The 18546-nt window shown below is 28.6% G+C and overlaps 1 protein-coding gene across 1 annotated transcript in view; it reads right to left on the bottom strand.

The window, feature by feature from the left end:
• Window positions 1-18546, bottom strand: part of LOC123291687 (carbonic anhydrase-related protein 10) — a 196137-nt gene that overhangs the window by 75636 nt on the left and 101955 nt on the right. Inside the window, exons 3-4 of the mRNA XM_044872061.1 lie at window positions 6330-6466; window positions 5332-5523 (exon numbers count right to left, since the gene is read on the bottom strand). Of these exons, the coding sequence (XP_044727996.1) occupies window positions 5332-5523; window positions 6330-6466 (329 nt within the window). The remainder of the gene's footprint in view (window positions 1-5331; window positions 5524-6329; window positions 6467-18546) is intronic.

Genomic DNA, 18546 nt, shown 5'->3' on the forward strand with positions numbered 1-18546 from the left:
TTTTTAAAAATTATTTGAATTTTAAAGTGGAAGCAGGGGAAATTAATATATTTTAAATTATGATCAGTCTATTTTATAACTACAAAAAGAATCGACAAATTCTTGAATCATTTACGGGATTTTCATCAAATTTATCTAAAAACTTATATAAGAAAAAAAGTATTGAAATCTGCCGATTAGCAACAAAGCTGAGACGAAAGAGATGGATCCATAGACAAGTAGGCTTCAGGTCTTTAACACAACTCTCTTTCGTAGTCGGAAAAATATTTTGAATAAACTTTCTATTTTTAATAATTAACTAATGTTGATATTCAAGGCCTTCAGACTTAAGGACAAATTTTAACTACGGCAATATGTATTTAATCGGAAGAAAATACGATTAAAGACTATCAATAATTGTAGATCAAAGCCGTGGACATAGTAGTTTGTTTTCCGTAGTAAGCGTGCTTTTTTCCAATTAAATGCAATAATGGCATATTTTAAGTCGCATTTCGTCTGAAAGCTAATGTTTTTCAAAAAAATGTTTTTTTTTTATGAGGATCAACTTTGTTATTTAAAGTGTTATTAAAGAAACCCGAAGACCTAGATCCAATCTGATGTCAGAACATGAAGTCCCCCACCCAAATCTGCAACTTTTGCCCAAGTTATTTTTTGATTGGTTAACTACAAAACGAGATATTTAGGTGTATAGATTAAAATGACCCACCCTATATAAATATTCTTTTTCTTCAGTAGTTTCTAACTAAATTTCTTGTTTTAATCACTGTTACGAATTAAGACATTTCTTAAGTCGATGTAGACCTATTCCTGGATAATAATTTTCGTATTTTAAATTAATGCCAAAATACCTTTAATATTGCATCTATTATTTCGCTAAGCACACAAAACGGCTTGTTTGAATATATATTTATTAAATTTAATAAAATAATAATAAATTTATGATTTTAATATACTTTTTGAATGCAGGTTATTTTATTTTAATAATTTTTATGTTTTTCCTTACTAACAGTGTTCTTGGTAAAATTTTAATAAAAGTAAGAAAGAAGAGATACGAACTAATTATTAACGTTTGTTTTCTTACGTAGTGTTAGCATGCCCCACCATCCATCCTTCCTATTGTCTTAAATAAATGTTTTCATTTTCACAACAATTTAAATAATTGTTATTGTAAAATATATATAAATTTAAAACACAATTGAACAATTTAAATTTTCTACTTGATTTTATGTTATTATTTAACTTTATATTTATAAAATATTATTTAATTAAAATTATTGTAATTTTGGCTGTATTAATTATTTCTACAAATACATAACATTGTTACTATGGAATAAAAAGATACTAGATTGATATCCGTACGCTTCACGGGGCTTAAAAGTAAAAAACCAACGCTTTATAGCCTCCACCTTCTCTTGATATACACAATTTTGTTAAATGTAAAACAGTCCTAATTCAATGAGTATATCAGAATAGTTGGCCATGGTTTGTTTGAGATTTACTATTTAAAATTTTTACAGAATTCTTTAATTTATGGTTCCAAATGATCTGCTCCATCTTTAATCATCATTTTGAACCACAAATTAGTAATTTCTGTAAAAATTTAAAAAATGGTAAATGTCAAATTTTATTTTATTGATTTATTTTTTTAAAATACATCTTTATAAATTATAGTTCATGTGTTATTCTGATATATCAGCTATTTTGTACAGTTTTATTAAAAACCATTGGCTAGTTTAAGCGTGAAAGCGTAACAAACAAAGAAACAAACATGCTTACTTTTTCATTTATAATATATAGGGATTCGTTGTATTATATACTTCGAACTTCTCCTTCATAGATCTGACACTACTCACACAAATGGGATTCTTTCAAAGAACAAATCGACAGGTCTGATCGGCGAATATATCAACGATAGTAATTGAATAAAATTGATTAATGGCGCCCAAAATTTTATAAATCTTAAGACGAGGCACTGAAGTCTTACAAACATGCATTCTCAAAATGTTTCAGATGGGGGCAATGTTTATGAACTTTTCACGGACACTTACTGTGTAATTTGTTATTTTATGTTCTTTGTGCTATTATTCTTAGGCCAATTTCGTTGTTTTTGATACTGGACCAATGGACCCATTTACTTGAACAAAGCATAAAAATATTTCGATAAAGAGTGTGTAGTTTAGATTTATTGGTTCCATTTTACGATTGGATGAAGTTTTTGAAATATCACCTATAATGCTATACGAAAAGGTTTCCTTACGTAACGATTATAAAAATATTTCGAAAATTACTCATCTTATTAAAATTGGCTGTTATAATGAGGGTGTTAATTTTTTGTTTGCCCTAAAATCCTTAAATAATCCTAGTACACGTAAAGGCTAAAGAAATTGACGATTTTTGAGATTAGACGATGTTTCAGAAACTACTACTCCAATTGTTCAAGAGATTTTTGTATATATGAGTTAAAATTACTCGATAAAATAATTCTCGTTTCAATCGGAAACAAACAAGTTTTGCCATTTTTCGAAACCATTCGAAAAAATTGATTCAAAAAATTGATGGTATTATGTATCATGGCTCGGGGCTGATAGTTATTCGCGAAATACCAAAAATAGTTCAATACCTTTTGGTATCTTGAGGAGGCAATTTTTTCGAACACCTCTCTTTGAATCTGCGCTAGTGTCTAAGTAGATCAGAATCCCGACATTTTCTAAACTTTGTGTCAATCGTAACATAAATATATTTTACTCTGCAGAAAACTTCAACAGCACTAATATTTAAGATAATAAATTGTAAAATTTAAAAAATAATAAAAATTAAATTTACCTTATTTTTCACGTCTATAATTTTATTTCAAGATATATCTTTATTTTTAAATAACAAAGTTTTAGTGTGAGAGATATATTGACAATAACTGTATGTTTCTGATAAACAAGGCATGTAAATAAATTTTTTATACAGAAAATGAATGAACAGTTTTGAAAGTATTTGGAAAACATGGCAGATATAGACACAAAATAAAATAAAGTACTGAATTTTTCGATTTGATTTACAAAATAAAGTTTTTTTCCTAAAAATAAACTTTTGATATAGAGTGTCTCACTTGATCTTTTCATATTCATAGATATATTAGCTGCTGTCTTGGCTCATGAAAATAAGGTTTGTTTTTATTTGCCTATTGACGTATCCGACTTTTTTACAACACTATACTGATCTTAAAAATGACCGAAAATTTCTATAAACAAACTATGATTCGAACTAAAAATCACGTCATGATTGTTGTACCTAATATTCTCAGTGGTCCAAAATATCCGTTTAATAATTAATATACCTGGAAATTTTCCTAATTTTCTACGTTGGAATAACGAATGGATCTTTTTTAGTAGTTTCCATTAGAAATGTGATTAGAAATGGCCGATCATTTCACAAATTCGTGATATACATCAATTGAAAAATGTCACTAAGGGGTGAAATGATTGGCGATATCACACTTCTAATGGAAACTATACTCAAAAAGTTCTTCATCGATTGAGCTCAAATTTTGACCCGGTATACAACCTGCTTCGAGGATGGTTTTTTTCTATTTTAAACTTTCTAGTTTTTTTAGGTGGTTTCTATTTCTAAAGGTGGAAAGGTGGAGCGTGAAAATGGGAAAGGAACATTCGAATATTTTTAATTATACCCAAGTAGGGTATCAAATATAAGAGCATGTACATTACAAAACTGTAAGTTACATGAAAATGAGTCTAGCCGTTTAAAAGTTCTGAACTCTTTTATCGAGGATTTCTCAATTTTTACTAGCTACTCCGCACGAATTTCCATGCAACCATCATGTCTCACAGCGAAGCGTGTCAGGCTTCAGCTAGTTGGTGATATTATCATTATTGGTCAGGATTTTATTATTGTCTAAAAATATTGTAGGCAAAGACGGTTAAATTCTGGAAGATAGAAATATAAATTTCGCAATAATTTTATGGCAAAATTTTAATAAAAGTTCTTCCCTTAAAAAAAAATATAAAGCTGATGTATGACCATAGACGTTCTGTACACAGATATATTGGAATACAAAATATTATATTTATTTTTGTTTGTTCACATCATATTTACAGTGAATATAGAAATATATTAAATTTCCGGTACAATAAGAGAGTTTGGTATATTTTTTTCTGAATTTGAAAAAAAAAAAAAGAAAACTTAACTGTAAAAGTTGATTCGAGTAAGTAGTACTAAATAAAATAAATAAATATTCATCATCAAATAATTTTTGTACCTATATATTTTTTCATACCACGCTTTTTTAACCGACTTCACACAAAAACGGAGGAGGTTATCAATTCGACTCTATTTTTTTTCCGCAACTTTTTTTAGGAACGAATCAAAGACAGAAATCATTTCAGTTTTTTGAAGTAACTTTACTAAAGAGCATACAAACTGATTAACTACGATTACTTGCTGGGTCTGGAGATAAAACATGAAAGAATTATATAAAAGATATTAAATTTGCTGTAAGAATTTTGGAGTTTTGTATCTGCTACTGGTCTACAAAAAAGGTGGATTGATTTTAAAGTGAATTGAATTTAAATCTGTACACGAGATCCAGTGTGACAAGCCTGGGCTTTCACAGCTTTAGACCTTACTCCGAAGGCGCCAAAGCAGCATTTTGGTATAAGTAAATACAAAGTCAACTAAAAAGTGCCGATGGAAACAAGAACAGAACGACATAGTCCTGCAATCTCGTCTCGAGTGAAGAACTAATTTGATTTGGACGCCTGTGTCAATGGTTCTTGATATTAGTGGCTTTTAAGAAATGAACTATAGAACCCTTGAAGTATTAAGACAGTTTCATACTAAATCAAAACTTTTTTCGCTGTACACTTCCGTTTTTGTTGGTATAAACATATACATTTACTATATCTATGTTTACAGGTATATACCTTTGCTTACCCACTTTATAAGTTTTTTCAACTTTAAATATATTAAGTTTTCATTTGTGTTTATGCAAAGGAAAAACCAAATAAAAATGAAACCTATATTTTTATTATATGCATATTTAATCATTAAAAGGGAAAAAATTGTTTTGTTTCAATTCAAGGGCATTGTAAATATTGAATAATTTAATCATATTGGGTTATCATATTTGCGGTAATTAAGTTTATCGGTATGTGTTTATAGTTTTGGCAATACACATATGTTTTGTGAGCTGAGGTCACAAACAGTACCAAACCAAGTACCCACAACTTGATCATTGTGTTAAACGTTTTTCCTCTGATGATCACTAGAAACTCAAACAAAATCTGGCAATGTAAAATGTAAAATATATTTGTACAGACTTACCTCTGCAGGAAATGCATATCCATTGATGGAATGTTCGGAACCAAATTGATCATGTAAACCATAGTGTATATGAATTTCATGAAATTGATATTTATAAGATAATGGACCACCAGTGATATTTATATGATGTCTTGTATCATTATCTACAGTAAATATAACACTGTGGCCTGTATTTAATATATTACCACTTATCTGAAAATTCAAAAATGTTCATTATAATATATTCAATCAAAACATAATTTAGTGGAGCACATATGAGAATACCATCTGAGGAAAATATTGAATTCAATTTTTGTTTGATAACACCGTTCGAGAAATGTTTCTTTGTAACGATCAAGAGTTTGCATGGTAAAAATCTGGTCCAATTTTTAAAAATTAATTTTACTTTTCAAATAAAGTTATTTGCTTGAAAATAAGAAAGCTATCTGAAAGGTTAAATACCTCCGTCTAACACATTGTTATTAATTGGAAAAATCGCATATTTTAATTAAAAAGTAAGAATAAAATAATCTGTAATTACTCGTCAGGTTGTTGTTAAAGGAAGGGTAAAGATTTTGGTAAGCTAAAAAATTTAACTTTTTTACTTTCATTAAAGCTTTGAAAATGACTATTTTGGAGTAAATAGTAAATTGTTATATCTCGGAAACAGTGAACAAAAAATCAAAAAAGAACTTCTTGCCATAAAATTACTTAAAAAGTTTAAATAAGCTTTAATTGGTTAAAAAAATTGATCAGATATCTTATAGCTGTAGAAAAGAAAATTGATTCAAAAATAAACTGGACCAGATTTTCATTTAGCAAATTCTTAAACTTGATTAAGGGTCTGGGAAGTGAAAGAACACGGGAAAATTATTTTTATAGAAATTATATTTCAATACTTGACTTTTTTTTTACATAGAATTACTTTTTCTGTTAAATTTCTATTTTGAAATTTTACTAATAAAAACATGCAGTACTTTTTCCATGAACTTTTATTAATTGTTTGAATGAATACTTACGCGATGCTTATCGATATGTAAAACTCTAAGATTTGGATCAAATAACAATTTATTTGGTTCTAAATTTACTGGTGATTGTCTACGTCCTTTGTTACATAATGACCATTCTGGATTTATAAGGCCCCAAAACGCTGGTCCTGTAACAAAATAAATAAAAATATTATTAAATATACATAAAATTATGTGGTGATTAGGTTTGACACAGTTAAAGAATATTTAACACGCGCATATATGAAGAATGTGCAGATCGCGTGAGCAAATCTCTCATCACGAGGCTAAAGATAACCGAGTAGTTGATGCGAGTGCTGACAGGTTTAAATTTACACCATGTCAATCTTAAAAATCCTATCCAAATATAGTATGTAAATGGAACATTTCCCAATAAATAACAAGTGAAAACAAACAATTGACTGAGTTAATTGTTGAAATACCATGTATAGTCAGTGTTGATTTCTTTATCACATAACACATACAAACATGTGACACATACATAACTGATAATCAAGTATAGTATATATTATAAAATTTCTGCCCTAATTGTCGCCCTCACGGGTAAACAGTGATGTTTACGAAAAAATGTTTCAAACTAAAGTTGTTTAATTTTTGATAAGGAACATTTTTTACATTTAAACATTTGTTCTATCTCTAACGGTTTACAAGATGGGTCCTACGGACCCAAGTCCCAATTGACCTATGATGCTCATTTACGAACTTGACCTCACTTTTTACGTCCTAAGCACGCTGTAAAAATTTCAGCTTGATATCTCTTTTCGTTTTTGAGTAATCGTGACCACAGACGGACCGACGGACGGCCGGACGGACGGACGGACAACCGGAAATGGATTAATTAGGTGATTTTATGAACACCTATACCAATTTTTTTTTGTAGCATCAATATTTTTAGGCGTTACAAACTTGGGACTAAACTTATAATACTATGTATATTTCATATATACATGGTATAAAAAGTGACCCAACAAATGAAATTTAATAAATTTTACAGCATCCTGTAACATAATTTATCACTAACTTCTAACAGATACTTTATGATTTACATAATGTAAATACGAAGGATAGGTAGGTACTGTGCTATAACTAGGTGTATGTACGTACGAATGTATGTATAATATATGCAATGGTACTAAATTATTTTACATAAATAAATATAATTAGCATAATAATTATATTTAAATATAATATTATTGATATTATTATCATTACAATACGTTTAATTGTGAATGTATATATTATTAATTAGACTATGGGGCACCGCCAGTTTATGTTAAAAGATAGATACATACTTGACATTTCGTGAGTGGCTTTCTATTGATGAATTTCCCAAACTTTCCTTTAAGATTTTTTTTCGAAAAGTCTGCGTTCTCAAATAATCATGATGAGGTCATATTTGAGCTATCGTTCTGAAAAAACGCAAGAGGGATTTTGTCGGACTCTTTGATCACGTGATATTATTAATAATTATTAAACAATAAAATATTTATTCAACAAGTATTTGAATAAGTAAGAATTCAGTATTTTTGTTTTTGAATGCATGCATGGTTCACTTTTGCTGAATTGTTATCAAGAGGTCACAGTGTCGGACAAATTCTTGCTACGATTTTTCAAAATGATAACTCGAATATGACGTCATCATACAGCCTTAATGAGGCATCGTAAACACTTCTGTAAATATTAGCTTTATAGAAAAAGCTATCAGCATATTTTCTGTTTGAGTGATTTTCTTATAACCGAAAAGCCTGACCTGTTGGAAAAGTCACTGATCTCGAAAAACAGTCAATATGTGCAGACATAAGAATAGGCTATGAATGGCAACTTAGTTTTTCTTACATTCAGTATTGTTGTTAATTGCTATGGTTTCTTAACATCCATCTGTTTTTTCAACATTTACTGAAACCCAGTTTTAGCTTGTTATTATAATTTTAATTTAATCCACCAGGTGTCGCATTGAAAAATGATTTTACCAATACCAATTTTTATAATAGGGTACTTTCGGTAGTGGAAAATAAATTATGAAATTTGAAAAAAGTTAAAATTAATGTAAAAATTTACACATTTCTTTTATAATATTAATATTATTATTATTATTAAACTGTAAATCACGTGACCTAAAACGCGGACAAGCCCTAATGTGATATCATATCGGTATGAAGCATAGACCATCAGTTAGTTTAGTGTAGACAGCTGGGTATATTATATCCATGGATAATCAATATTCATATTTATTATAATTATAGTTGTCTATGAATATATCTGTCAAACTTATCTGTGTTATTTCTTATAAAGATACCGATATTACGTCACCAAATTGGATGCCCGCGTTTTTGACAGTTTAAAAAAGGTTTAAAATTTTATTTTAGTTTTTGGCAAGAAAGCGTGTGTATTTTTTTCGAAATAAATTTTTGTGGCTTTTTATTAGCAAATCAACATTTTGAAGTACTTTTTCAAATATAGCAGAATACCCTATTGTTCCTGTATTACTATCATAATCTTTTACATTTGAAATTGATGCATTCGTAAACAATTTATTTACATATTCATAGCTTCTATACAAATTTGATTCATCATTCGAATAAAATATGTTTATTGTTTTTAATATTTTTATGAGTTACATTTAGAACATCCAATCCACATACTTTATCCATTAATAAACAGTTAAATTGTAAATATCTCAATAATCAATGCCACATTTTCATTACAAGCGAATCAATACTATTCCTGGAATCCATTCAAACAACTAAAGAGAATAGTTTACTTTATAAACAAACTAATTTAAACACGTTGAAAAATCAACATAAGCTTTTCGCTTAGATATGCTGAGATATAACTTTTCGTTTTATCACACATGTGTAATATACCCAATAATTAAGCTGAAGATATGGCATAATTTAATTATTTTGATTCTCAGTATCTTTTTGTATAGAAGTAATAAGAAGAAGAACTAAAATATGTGCATGCTCTGCGATTGATATTGCCATCTCATATTAAAATAAGATACTCTTTTTTGAATAAAGCTCCTCTTTCATTTTTCTTGAAATTATTTCTACCTTATTTTCAATTTTGATTATGAATTTTGTTATACTTCATGAATGCTGACGAAAAATAAGAATATAATTTTTCGATATTTGCCTTGGTTTTCGAATACCTTACTGAGTTTTACTGAGTTTACTGAGTTTTATCGAAATTGAGGATTAAACAAATTTTTCGATTTTTTGCAATTTTTTTAAGGGGTACCCCTTAGGAAAAATGGAGAAAGTTTTGGAATTTGATGAAACTCGGTGAATGGGGTAATTTTGATACAAAAAGTATAAAAATCAGGTTAATTTAATGATTGGACCTATAGAAAGTTACAATTTCAGCGAGTTTTATGGGCAAAACTTCATTTTCAAAAAAGTTAGAGTTATAAAAATTTCAATTCATAAAATTGGAAACAAAAGGGAAGGTAAGTGAGGGCTTTAACGTGATAGTCTTTGTATTTAAAGGAGAAATTGCCCAGCAAAACGGCCGGGTATCTGCTCGTAATTAATATATTGAACCATTATTGGTGGATATGAAAAAGTTATGATTTTAAAATTATTTTGTACTTATTTTTGTATATTTTGCATAAATTGGCTCTAGTTTTATCAAACAACCACCGTATACATTTAAAAAATTAGTTTTACAATAATTTTTATCATATCATAGCTGACTGATTTCAAAACCAAAAAAAATTTTTATTTATTTATTTTTTAATTACTCTCTACAGGTACAATATACTCGTTCTAATTACATTCGAATTTTTTTACATACAGAAAAAGTTAAAGACTTTTCACGTAAAAGTTTAATTAATCAACCAAACTAAAACTAATTTAAAACAAAAACATATTAGTTTGGTATAGTTGAAGAGTTTACTCGTGACGTAGGGGTGAGTGGTATTTTGTTGCACTTGAAAACTGTAAAACCAACTAATGAAAGCTATTTGGTATCATCCATCGCGTATATCGTATGCTGGTAGGAAGTTATAATTACATAATCTGTAACTATCATACCTTAATGGAATTTTATCCAGAGATTAACTATAAAAAATACATACCAAATTTAACCCGCCAGCACTCGCTTAGGAGCATTTTGATTTTTCAAATGATATATGTGGTTAAAATTTTTTCTATCTTCAGATAGTTTTATCTATTTTCGACTTACAATAATGTCGAAAAGGAAATATAATTTCAGGATAAGTTTAATTGATTTTCGATAACTTTACTATCTATTGATACAGTCAATCTAGACGAAAAAAAGGCCGGACAAGGAAAAAATTTCAATGGTGAATCTGAGGTTATAGATCGTTAGGAGGGCATGTGAATAACTTAAAAAATTAAGAGAATTTTTCGTTCCGCTGTTTTTGAGAAAATCCAAAAAAATTTTGGAATGCGTTTTTCTCAGAATCTATTGGTTTATTGGAGCAACGTCATACGAGTTAAATTGCATAAAGTAGGGGGCGCTAAAGTATCCAAGAAGGGTTTTTCACGATTTTCATTAAAAAAAAATGATTTTTTTTGTAAAAGTGTAAATGAAAAAGTCTTTTGACTCAAAATTAGCTTCAACTTTTATTTAAACAATTTTTATGAAAAACTTACCGTTTCCGAGCTATAGGCCAAAAATGCAACGCACCGTAGTTAACGGTTCTTCGAACAATCAATTCAATTTTAAATTCTACAACAATCTCAAACACAGCACGGCATAAAATGTCCGATGTGTACTCTTCAGCAAGCTGTATTTCAAAAACGGTAAGTTTTACAAAAAAATTGTTTAAATAAAAGTTGAAGCTAATTTTGAATCAAATAACTTTCTCATTTACACTTTTACAAAAAAATCATTTTTTCTTAATGAAAATCGTGAAAAACCCTTTTTCACATACTTCAGCGCCACCTACTTTTTGTAATTTAACTCGTATGACGTTGCTCCAATGACATAAAATGTAGCTGACAATGTCCTTTACATTTTTTATTTGATTTTTTTTAACTTTTCCCTTAAACCAATAGATTCCGAGAAAAACGCATTCCAAAATTTTTTTGGATTTTCTCAAAAACAGCGGAACGAAAAATTCTCTTAATTTTTTTTAAGTTATTTACATGCCGCCCTAACGATCCATAACCTCAGATCCACCATTGAAATTTTTTCCAGTCAAAATGCCAGATTGACTGTACTATATCAACATTTCCGATTTCGTATTATTAACAGAAAAGATTTAATTTCTCTTTTCCTCCGACACTCCTGCAGTTTCTCCAGGGTTTTACCGCCATCCATTCACGAACAGATGAACCCAAAGGTATATCCACAAACACCAATCGTAAAGTGATTTACAATTGTCCAGGCTGTAATTTACTTCCCTGTACTGAGAAAATAAAACTAGTAGTACACGGAACACCGTGTACATAGTTTAACCATTCATTTATCCATTAAACAAATATAATTAAAAATACAAGATCGTATTATATTTATTATATGGTACAAATTTTTTATATTATTATTATATAATAAAACATGTGCGGATAATAAAACATGTCTAGTCGTAAACTCTATGAGATATAACGTGTTTTATATGTTCGAAAATAGAAATTATTGTTAAACTTGTTGTTACAAACTAATAAATCAACGACTCTATTTCAGGTGGGGACATTTCAAGGAATTCTATTTTTTAATTTCCATTATTATTTTTTTTTTTTTATACGTAATAATATATAGTGGGTGTTAAAAATATTCGGAAAATAGATTTAGAAGAAAAAAACACTTTTCTCAGCTCCGTGCAGAAAGTGTCAACTTTTGCACCACTGTGCTGAACAAAGTTGTCACTTCCTGCGTCCGCCTGGGACGCAATAGTATACACACCACGGGAGCAAGTAAAGAATGTCTCAGATCTCATGTTCGTCTCCCTCGGACATGAACGAACATGAGGTATGAGACATTCCTTACTTTTACTCCCTTTATTGTTCCAAATCAGAAAAGATGGCCATGAATTGTTTAACATTTACTATTTTTAATTTTTACAGAAATGAGTTATTTTTATTTCAAAATGATTATCATAGATCTGATCAATCTATTATCTAAAATAGCAAATGTATGATTAAATTTAATTTTTTTTTTATATATATCTTTATTTATTATAGCTCATGTGTTATTCTGATGTATGAGCCATATTACTGTACAGTTTCATTAAAAACCATTCGCTAGTTTTTGAGTGAAAGCGTAACAAATAACAAACAAACAAACAAACAAACATCCTTACTTTTATATTTATAATACATATGGATATTAAACAACTTTCTGGCGGAAGAGCTTTGGGTTCATTGAAACAGCCTTGCCAACCAGATATGACAACAAAATTGTTTTACTTATGAGTCATTTCTTCCTAGACAATATCTTAACAAAAGTATCTTGTCTAAAGACGTTTGACCACTTGTCGAGCTATTTAATAAACAAAAGGATTAATATATAGGTAAATATTCTCACACAAATAAATATGAAAACCACGAACACTGTTATACAAACTCACAGATCTTAATATACAGATAGACCCAACAGTATTATAGTTAAAGTTACCATTAATTTATTTTCTATTGAAATGAATTGAACTGTAAATAAAATTTATTGAATTGTTATATAATTCATTCGAATTCTATTATTATTATGAAATATAATTCAATTTGATTTTATATAACAGTCAGTTCTTCTGGTCTCTGGTATCGATAATGACTTCACTACTTCCAATTCATTTCCATTATTGCTGTATGGTTAGGGGAGTGCGTTGTAACTGGGATTAATAGTTTAGAATTGTCAAAAAAATAAGATCTATTGGCTTTCTTACAAATGGGTCAAAACCATCCGTAAATAATTTTAGCCTAAAAAATTGTCGTTTTATTAACTCGGCGCCGTTTTAATCTCGAAAACGGCGAGGTTAAGTTTTGCATTAAATATTTGACCAAATCCACTCCACTCGTCTCGTAAAAATTGGAGTTGTAGTTTTAAATTCTGACTTCAAATGCTTAAGCTAATATGTACATTCTCTCGCTTGCTTGTTTTTAAGTTTAAATAAACATTGTCTTCATATAATTGACCTCTCATTGATAACAATATCTATCTTTCATGAAACTAATAATGATCCACCGGACAAATGACTCGAGGTACAAAACTTTACCCCAAATTCTATTCAATTTCACCACATATTTAATTGGTTCACTTATTTTGGGCAAATGAAAATTGATCAATTGGCACTAAATTTAGTATGAAACCGCAAATTGTATTGAAGAATTTATGGGTGCAGAAATGCCTTTTAAAGAGACAAAATGATTTAAGAAAAATTGTGTTAAATATTTAAAAAAAAATCTTTTGTACGTTTGAAGGCCAATGCATCAATTCATGCAGCTCGAAGATGGTTTTTTTTTTTAAGAATTTGTCCTACGTAAATACAAGAATTGTGATTGGCATATTTCATTGTAATAAAAATCATCTTGATTCATTTAAATATTTTTCACATGGTCGAATAATATTTTTTTTTGTTTAGTTAATATAATTTTTTTTATATCGATTGTTCGACTACTCATTGTCCTTACCAGAAAAATTCTTTGCGGCTGATATTGTAAAACAATAGCGACTACCTTTATTCAAATCGATTATATTAATAATTACATTTGAAATTTTCAATGAATATAATATAGACATACACACACAAGTTCATCTATTTTTAGTTAAATAATAGAAATCTATTATTAATTAAATGTATTGTGTTTGATTATTAGGTATAAGTAAAATGGCCTACAGTGGGATTACAACATGAGATAAGTATAGAGCTTGGCGCAATATTTAGCAGTCACTTCAGGAGACCTCGATCGAGGATAATGCCAAGACCGTAAAAAGTTTTCTTGTAAGTGGCCTGAAAAACTTGGTGGATGTTAAAAAAATGCAAAGATACTGTGGTTCAAGACAAAACTCTTGAAAATTGAAATTTTTTCTGTGTTTAAATGATTTGCTCATGTTGATTGTATTATATTTTAATTATAATTTAGTGCTTAATTCATACTCATCAATTTTTTAAGTTTGCTTAAAAATTAAAAATTTTTCCCCAGTTATGAAAATTTTTGGAGTAAAAATGATTAAGCACGATTTTGACTATAGCCTCCCAAATTTCCAGTCGTTCTGAAATGATTATCAAATACTACTTCAGACCCTTTACCTAAAACTAATGAAGCAACGATACTCACATGAGCTTTGATAATATGAACAATATTTTGAAATACGTGTTTATAAAATCTTCTGATTAGTCCATTTGTCCCTCCGTTGGTCTGCCTACACGATAAGTTCAAAAATTATTCTGTTTTTCTATGACAGGATTTTCAAAATCACATACTTCTCTACTACCACTCTGCATATTCAATAGAAAAAATGTATTTTCAACTATTTATGTTTTTATGGTTAAATGATTTTAAATTATAAGTTTTAAACTTTTTAAATATGTACAAATGCAATGAAATAAAAACCAATATTATTATTATTATTATTAATTACGTACTACAAAGCTCATAATAGTTCATAACTTTTCTAATTAATGCATTATACAACCACTAGATCAATTGGTCTATCAACAAACATAATTTGCTTTCTATAAATGTTATTTCATATTGGATACATGATTTATGGGTTTATGATTTTTAAAATTATTTATTTTGTTTTAGACTTTTTTGTGTGTCGGTGAGGGCGCAAAGAAGGTTAGAAACATTGTATAGTATGTAAACAGGCATTGTCTATATTTTAAAGGACCCCGGACACAATACATTGATTTTTTGTTTCGATTATAACTTTTTGAAAAGAATGGATTAATTATCAAAGACCCTCCTCTTCGAAGCTACGGCCTTTTAAAGGCTATGTCAACATGATATGTTGATTTTCGATTCTAGTCCTTACAGGCCTTCAAAGGTTATGCTTACCAGCGTTTTTTTCTGCTACAATACACAGGCAAGAGCTTCTAATTTATAACTGCTCTATAATTAGGTAAATGTATTTGATTTTTAATCAATTAATAAGTTTGAGTGAGACATATAAGTATACTATATAATTTATACAAAAGGTCAATGTCATTACAGTAATTTATTTTTGTCTAGTATCATTAAATCTAATCGTTACATACATTATATAAACATATATAATACTTATTTTAATGTACATATTAGATGTATAAACATTGTTTTTAAAAACATAATTAGGTATAACATAAAAATTAGGGTTGAACATTTTTCTTGATATTTCATTTTGCTCTTTTGATAATCCTATTAAAATGTACCAGATTTGTATGTTGTGAAAATGTATGAAATCCCAAAGAAAATACAAAATTTGGTATGTTGTATAAATTTTTTTGCCATACTCCTATACACAAAAGTATAAAATATCAATTTTTCTCTTTCATTCCGATCAACTTCTCTTTGTTTATTCATTATATCGGGATGGTTCTAGCTGTATATTAATATTTTATCATGCTTCTAAAAGTTATCGACTTACTTCCCTGATAAAAAAGTCCGATTCTTCCTGAATTAGATATTTCCAATTCAAGCAATCGGAATTAATAGGATTCAATTAGGACATTAATTCCGATTGAATTCCGATTCAATCTACTAGATCTAATCGGCAATTTCCATTTGGTTCCAATTGATGAATGCAATCGAAATTTCATATTAGGTTCTATTATATTGAATCAGAATTGAATCGGAATGATTTGGAAATTTTAATTGGAATTGAATAGGATTTTTTTATCAAGGTTGCTTTGTTATGTTTATTGAAATAACATTTTCTTTTTAATTTTGGAAATAGGATGACATTCGAAAAGGTGGCTTTTAACATCAATTTTCTTTAGTTAATATCAAATTGAAAAAGAAACAAAACAAAGTCTCGCCTCAAAAATATTTTTCTTCTTCGAATCATATTTACACAATATTTACAGAGCTCATATATTTTCTCATCCCTTAAACAAAGCTCAACACCTAATGTCTGTATTTAATGTTGGATGATGAGGTTTATTTCAAAAAACACAAAAATGTTGTAATATTATCATGAAACAAAGACTACAAATAAAAGTAGGTACACATTACATACCTAACTTCATGTATGAATCACATGTTTATGAGTGTAATGAATATTTTTATTACTACATTGCTAACCTCCTGCACCTACAGCGTACACCATGTAAAAATCATCCTTCCACAAATATCAAAAGACTTTGGAATTTGTAAAATTCGAAGAAAAAAATTTTTGATGGAGTTTTTTCATTATTATGTTTGCAACAGGGATCCTTTAGGAAATGACAATCGTCCACAGTGGCGTCTTGTAATCTAATTCTCCTTTTTAATTTCAGTGGGAATGTAGCCTTCGGCACAAGCATAAATATTCTTGTAGATATACAGGGAAAGGTCATAAACGTAAGAAAATTCTTCGAGAAAAAGAAATCCAACTAAACGAAATGAAATCTGCGTCAAATCGTAAGAAGCGTATACCTTGCTAATCCCTAAATGAGAAATACAAGGATTTATAAGGGATGAACACTAAGCACTGTACCCTCTGTATGGGTATACATACATAAATATTTATTTATTATAACATGAAATGTAATAATAAATAAATATACTTTGATAGATAGAAATGATAGGTATATATTTAGTACCTCACACATATGTGTGTACCCTCACCATTGCATGGGTGAATGTAATAGCTGTGGGTGCTGTGGGTGGTAGATGTTGATTATTACAGTATTGTAGGCAGATAAAGCAAAGGGTGTAGTATTTGTCATATTGTGTTATTATTATTATCTGTTTTGTTTTGCATATTATGTAAAATATACACATCATCTACTAGGAATACGTTAACAGACTAACAAACTGACCATGTACAGCATGTAAATAAATCTATTATACAACTAAGAATAATGATAATATTAAATAAATATCAAATAAGGAGACATGAAAAAATTGAACATAATACTTAGGATTTCAATAAAACTTTATAAATTCATTTTTTGATTATCAAAGTTTCCAAAAATTATAAAAAAATCCTAGGTCATCGGGCTTTATATTATTATTTTATCGTTCAAAGTTGGTTGAAAAAAATGATGAATCATATGTTATCCTTTTCAATTGGATATTTATATATCAAACAAGTGAAAACAAACAATCGACTGAGTTAATTGTTGAAATACCATGTGTAGACAGTGTTGATGAAGCAATCGTTTGTTTTTTGACGTGACGTTAATAAAAAAAGATATCCACTTTTAAATAGCTACACACTCACTGATATTCTCATATTAATGCATACCATAAAATTTGCATCTAATAAGCGCCCTCGTGGATATGTATGTGGATATGGAATGAAGTTTACAAAAAAATTTTTCAAACAAAAGTTGTTTATTTTTTTATAAAAACATTTTTTACATTTAAACTTTTGTTCTATCTCTAACGGTTTACAAGACCCAATTGACCCATATTGCTCATTTACGAACTTGACCTCAGTTTTTAGGTCCTGAGTACGCTATAAAAATTTCATCTTGATATCTCTTTTCGTTTTTGAGTTATCGTGTCCACGGACGGACGGACGGACAGACGGACAACCGGAAATGGACTAATTAGGTGATTCTTTGAACACCTATACCAAAATTTTTTTCGTAGCATGAATATTTTTAGGCGTTACAAACTTTGGACTAAACTTAATATACTATGTATATTTCATATATACATGGTATAAAAATATAGAGAGTATGATAAAAAACTATCTAAAACAGGGCTTCTTAAACTTTTGTAATTCACGACCCCATTTATGATTGCGAGTTTCTTGACGACCCCATACAAATGTAAAAGAAAAATAAATTAATATTTCTTGATGATTTATTTATTAGGTAACAATATACATATACATATGAAAATATATAAGTTTAGAATTCGTTTTGAAACATACAAAAATCTAAAATTAAAAATTGCACAAAAAATTATAAAATTGTATTTATTATAGTTTCAAAAATAAAAGTGGATTCTGACCGTCTTAATTCTCTCGAATATATTCAAGAAGTTGCGTGATAAGTATTAAATTAAAATATAAGTTAAAAATTTTATGAGATGCGGATGTGCCTGTTTTTTATTGCATAACAAATCAAATCTTGGTGGAATGTTTGAAACTGCTGGACGTAAGACCTCTT

Source organism: Chrysoperla carnea, chromosome 2, assembly GCF_905475395.1.
Source record: "Chrysoperla carnea chromosome 2, inChrCarn1.1, whole genome shotgun sequence".
Lineage (NCBI taxonomy): Eukaryota > Metazoa > Arthropoda > Insecta > Neuroptera > Chrysopidae > Chrysoperla > Chrysoperla carnea.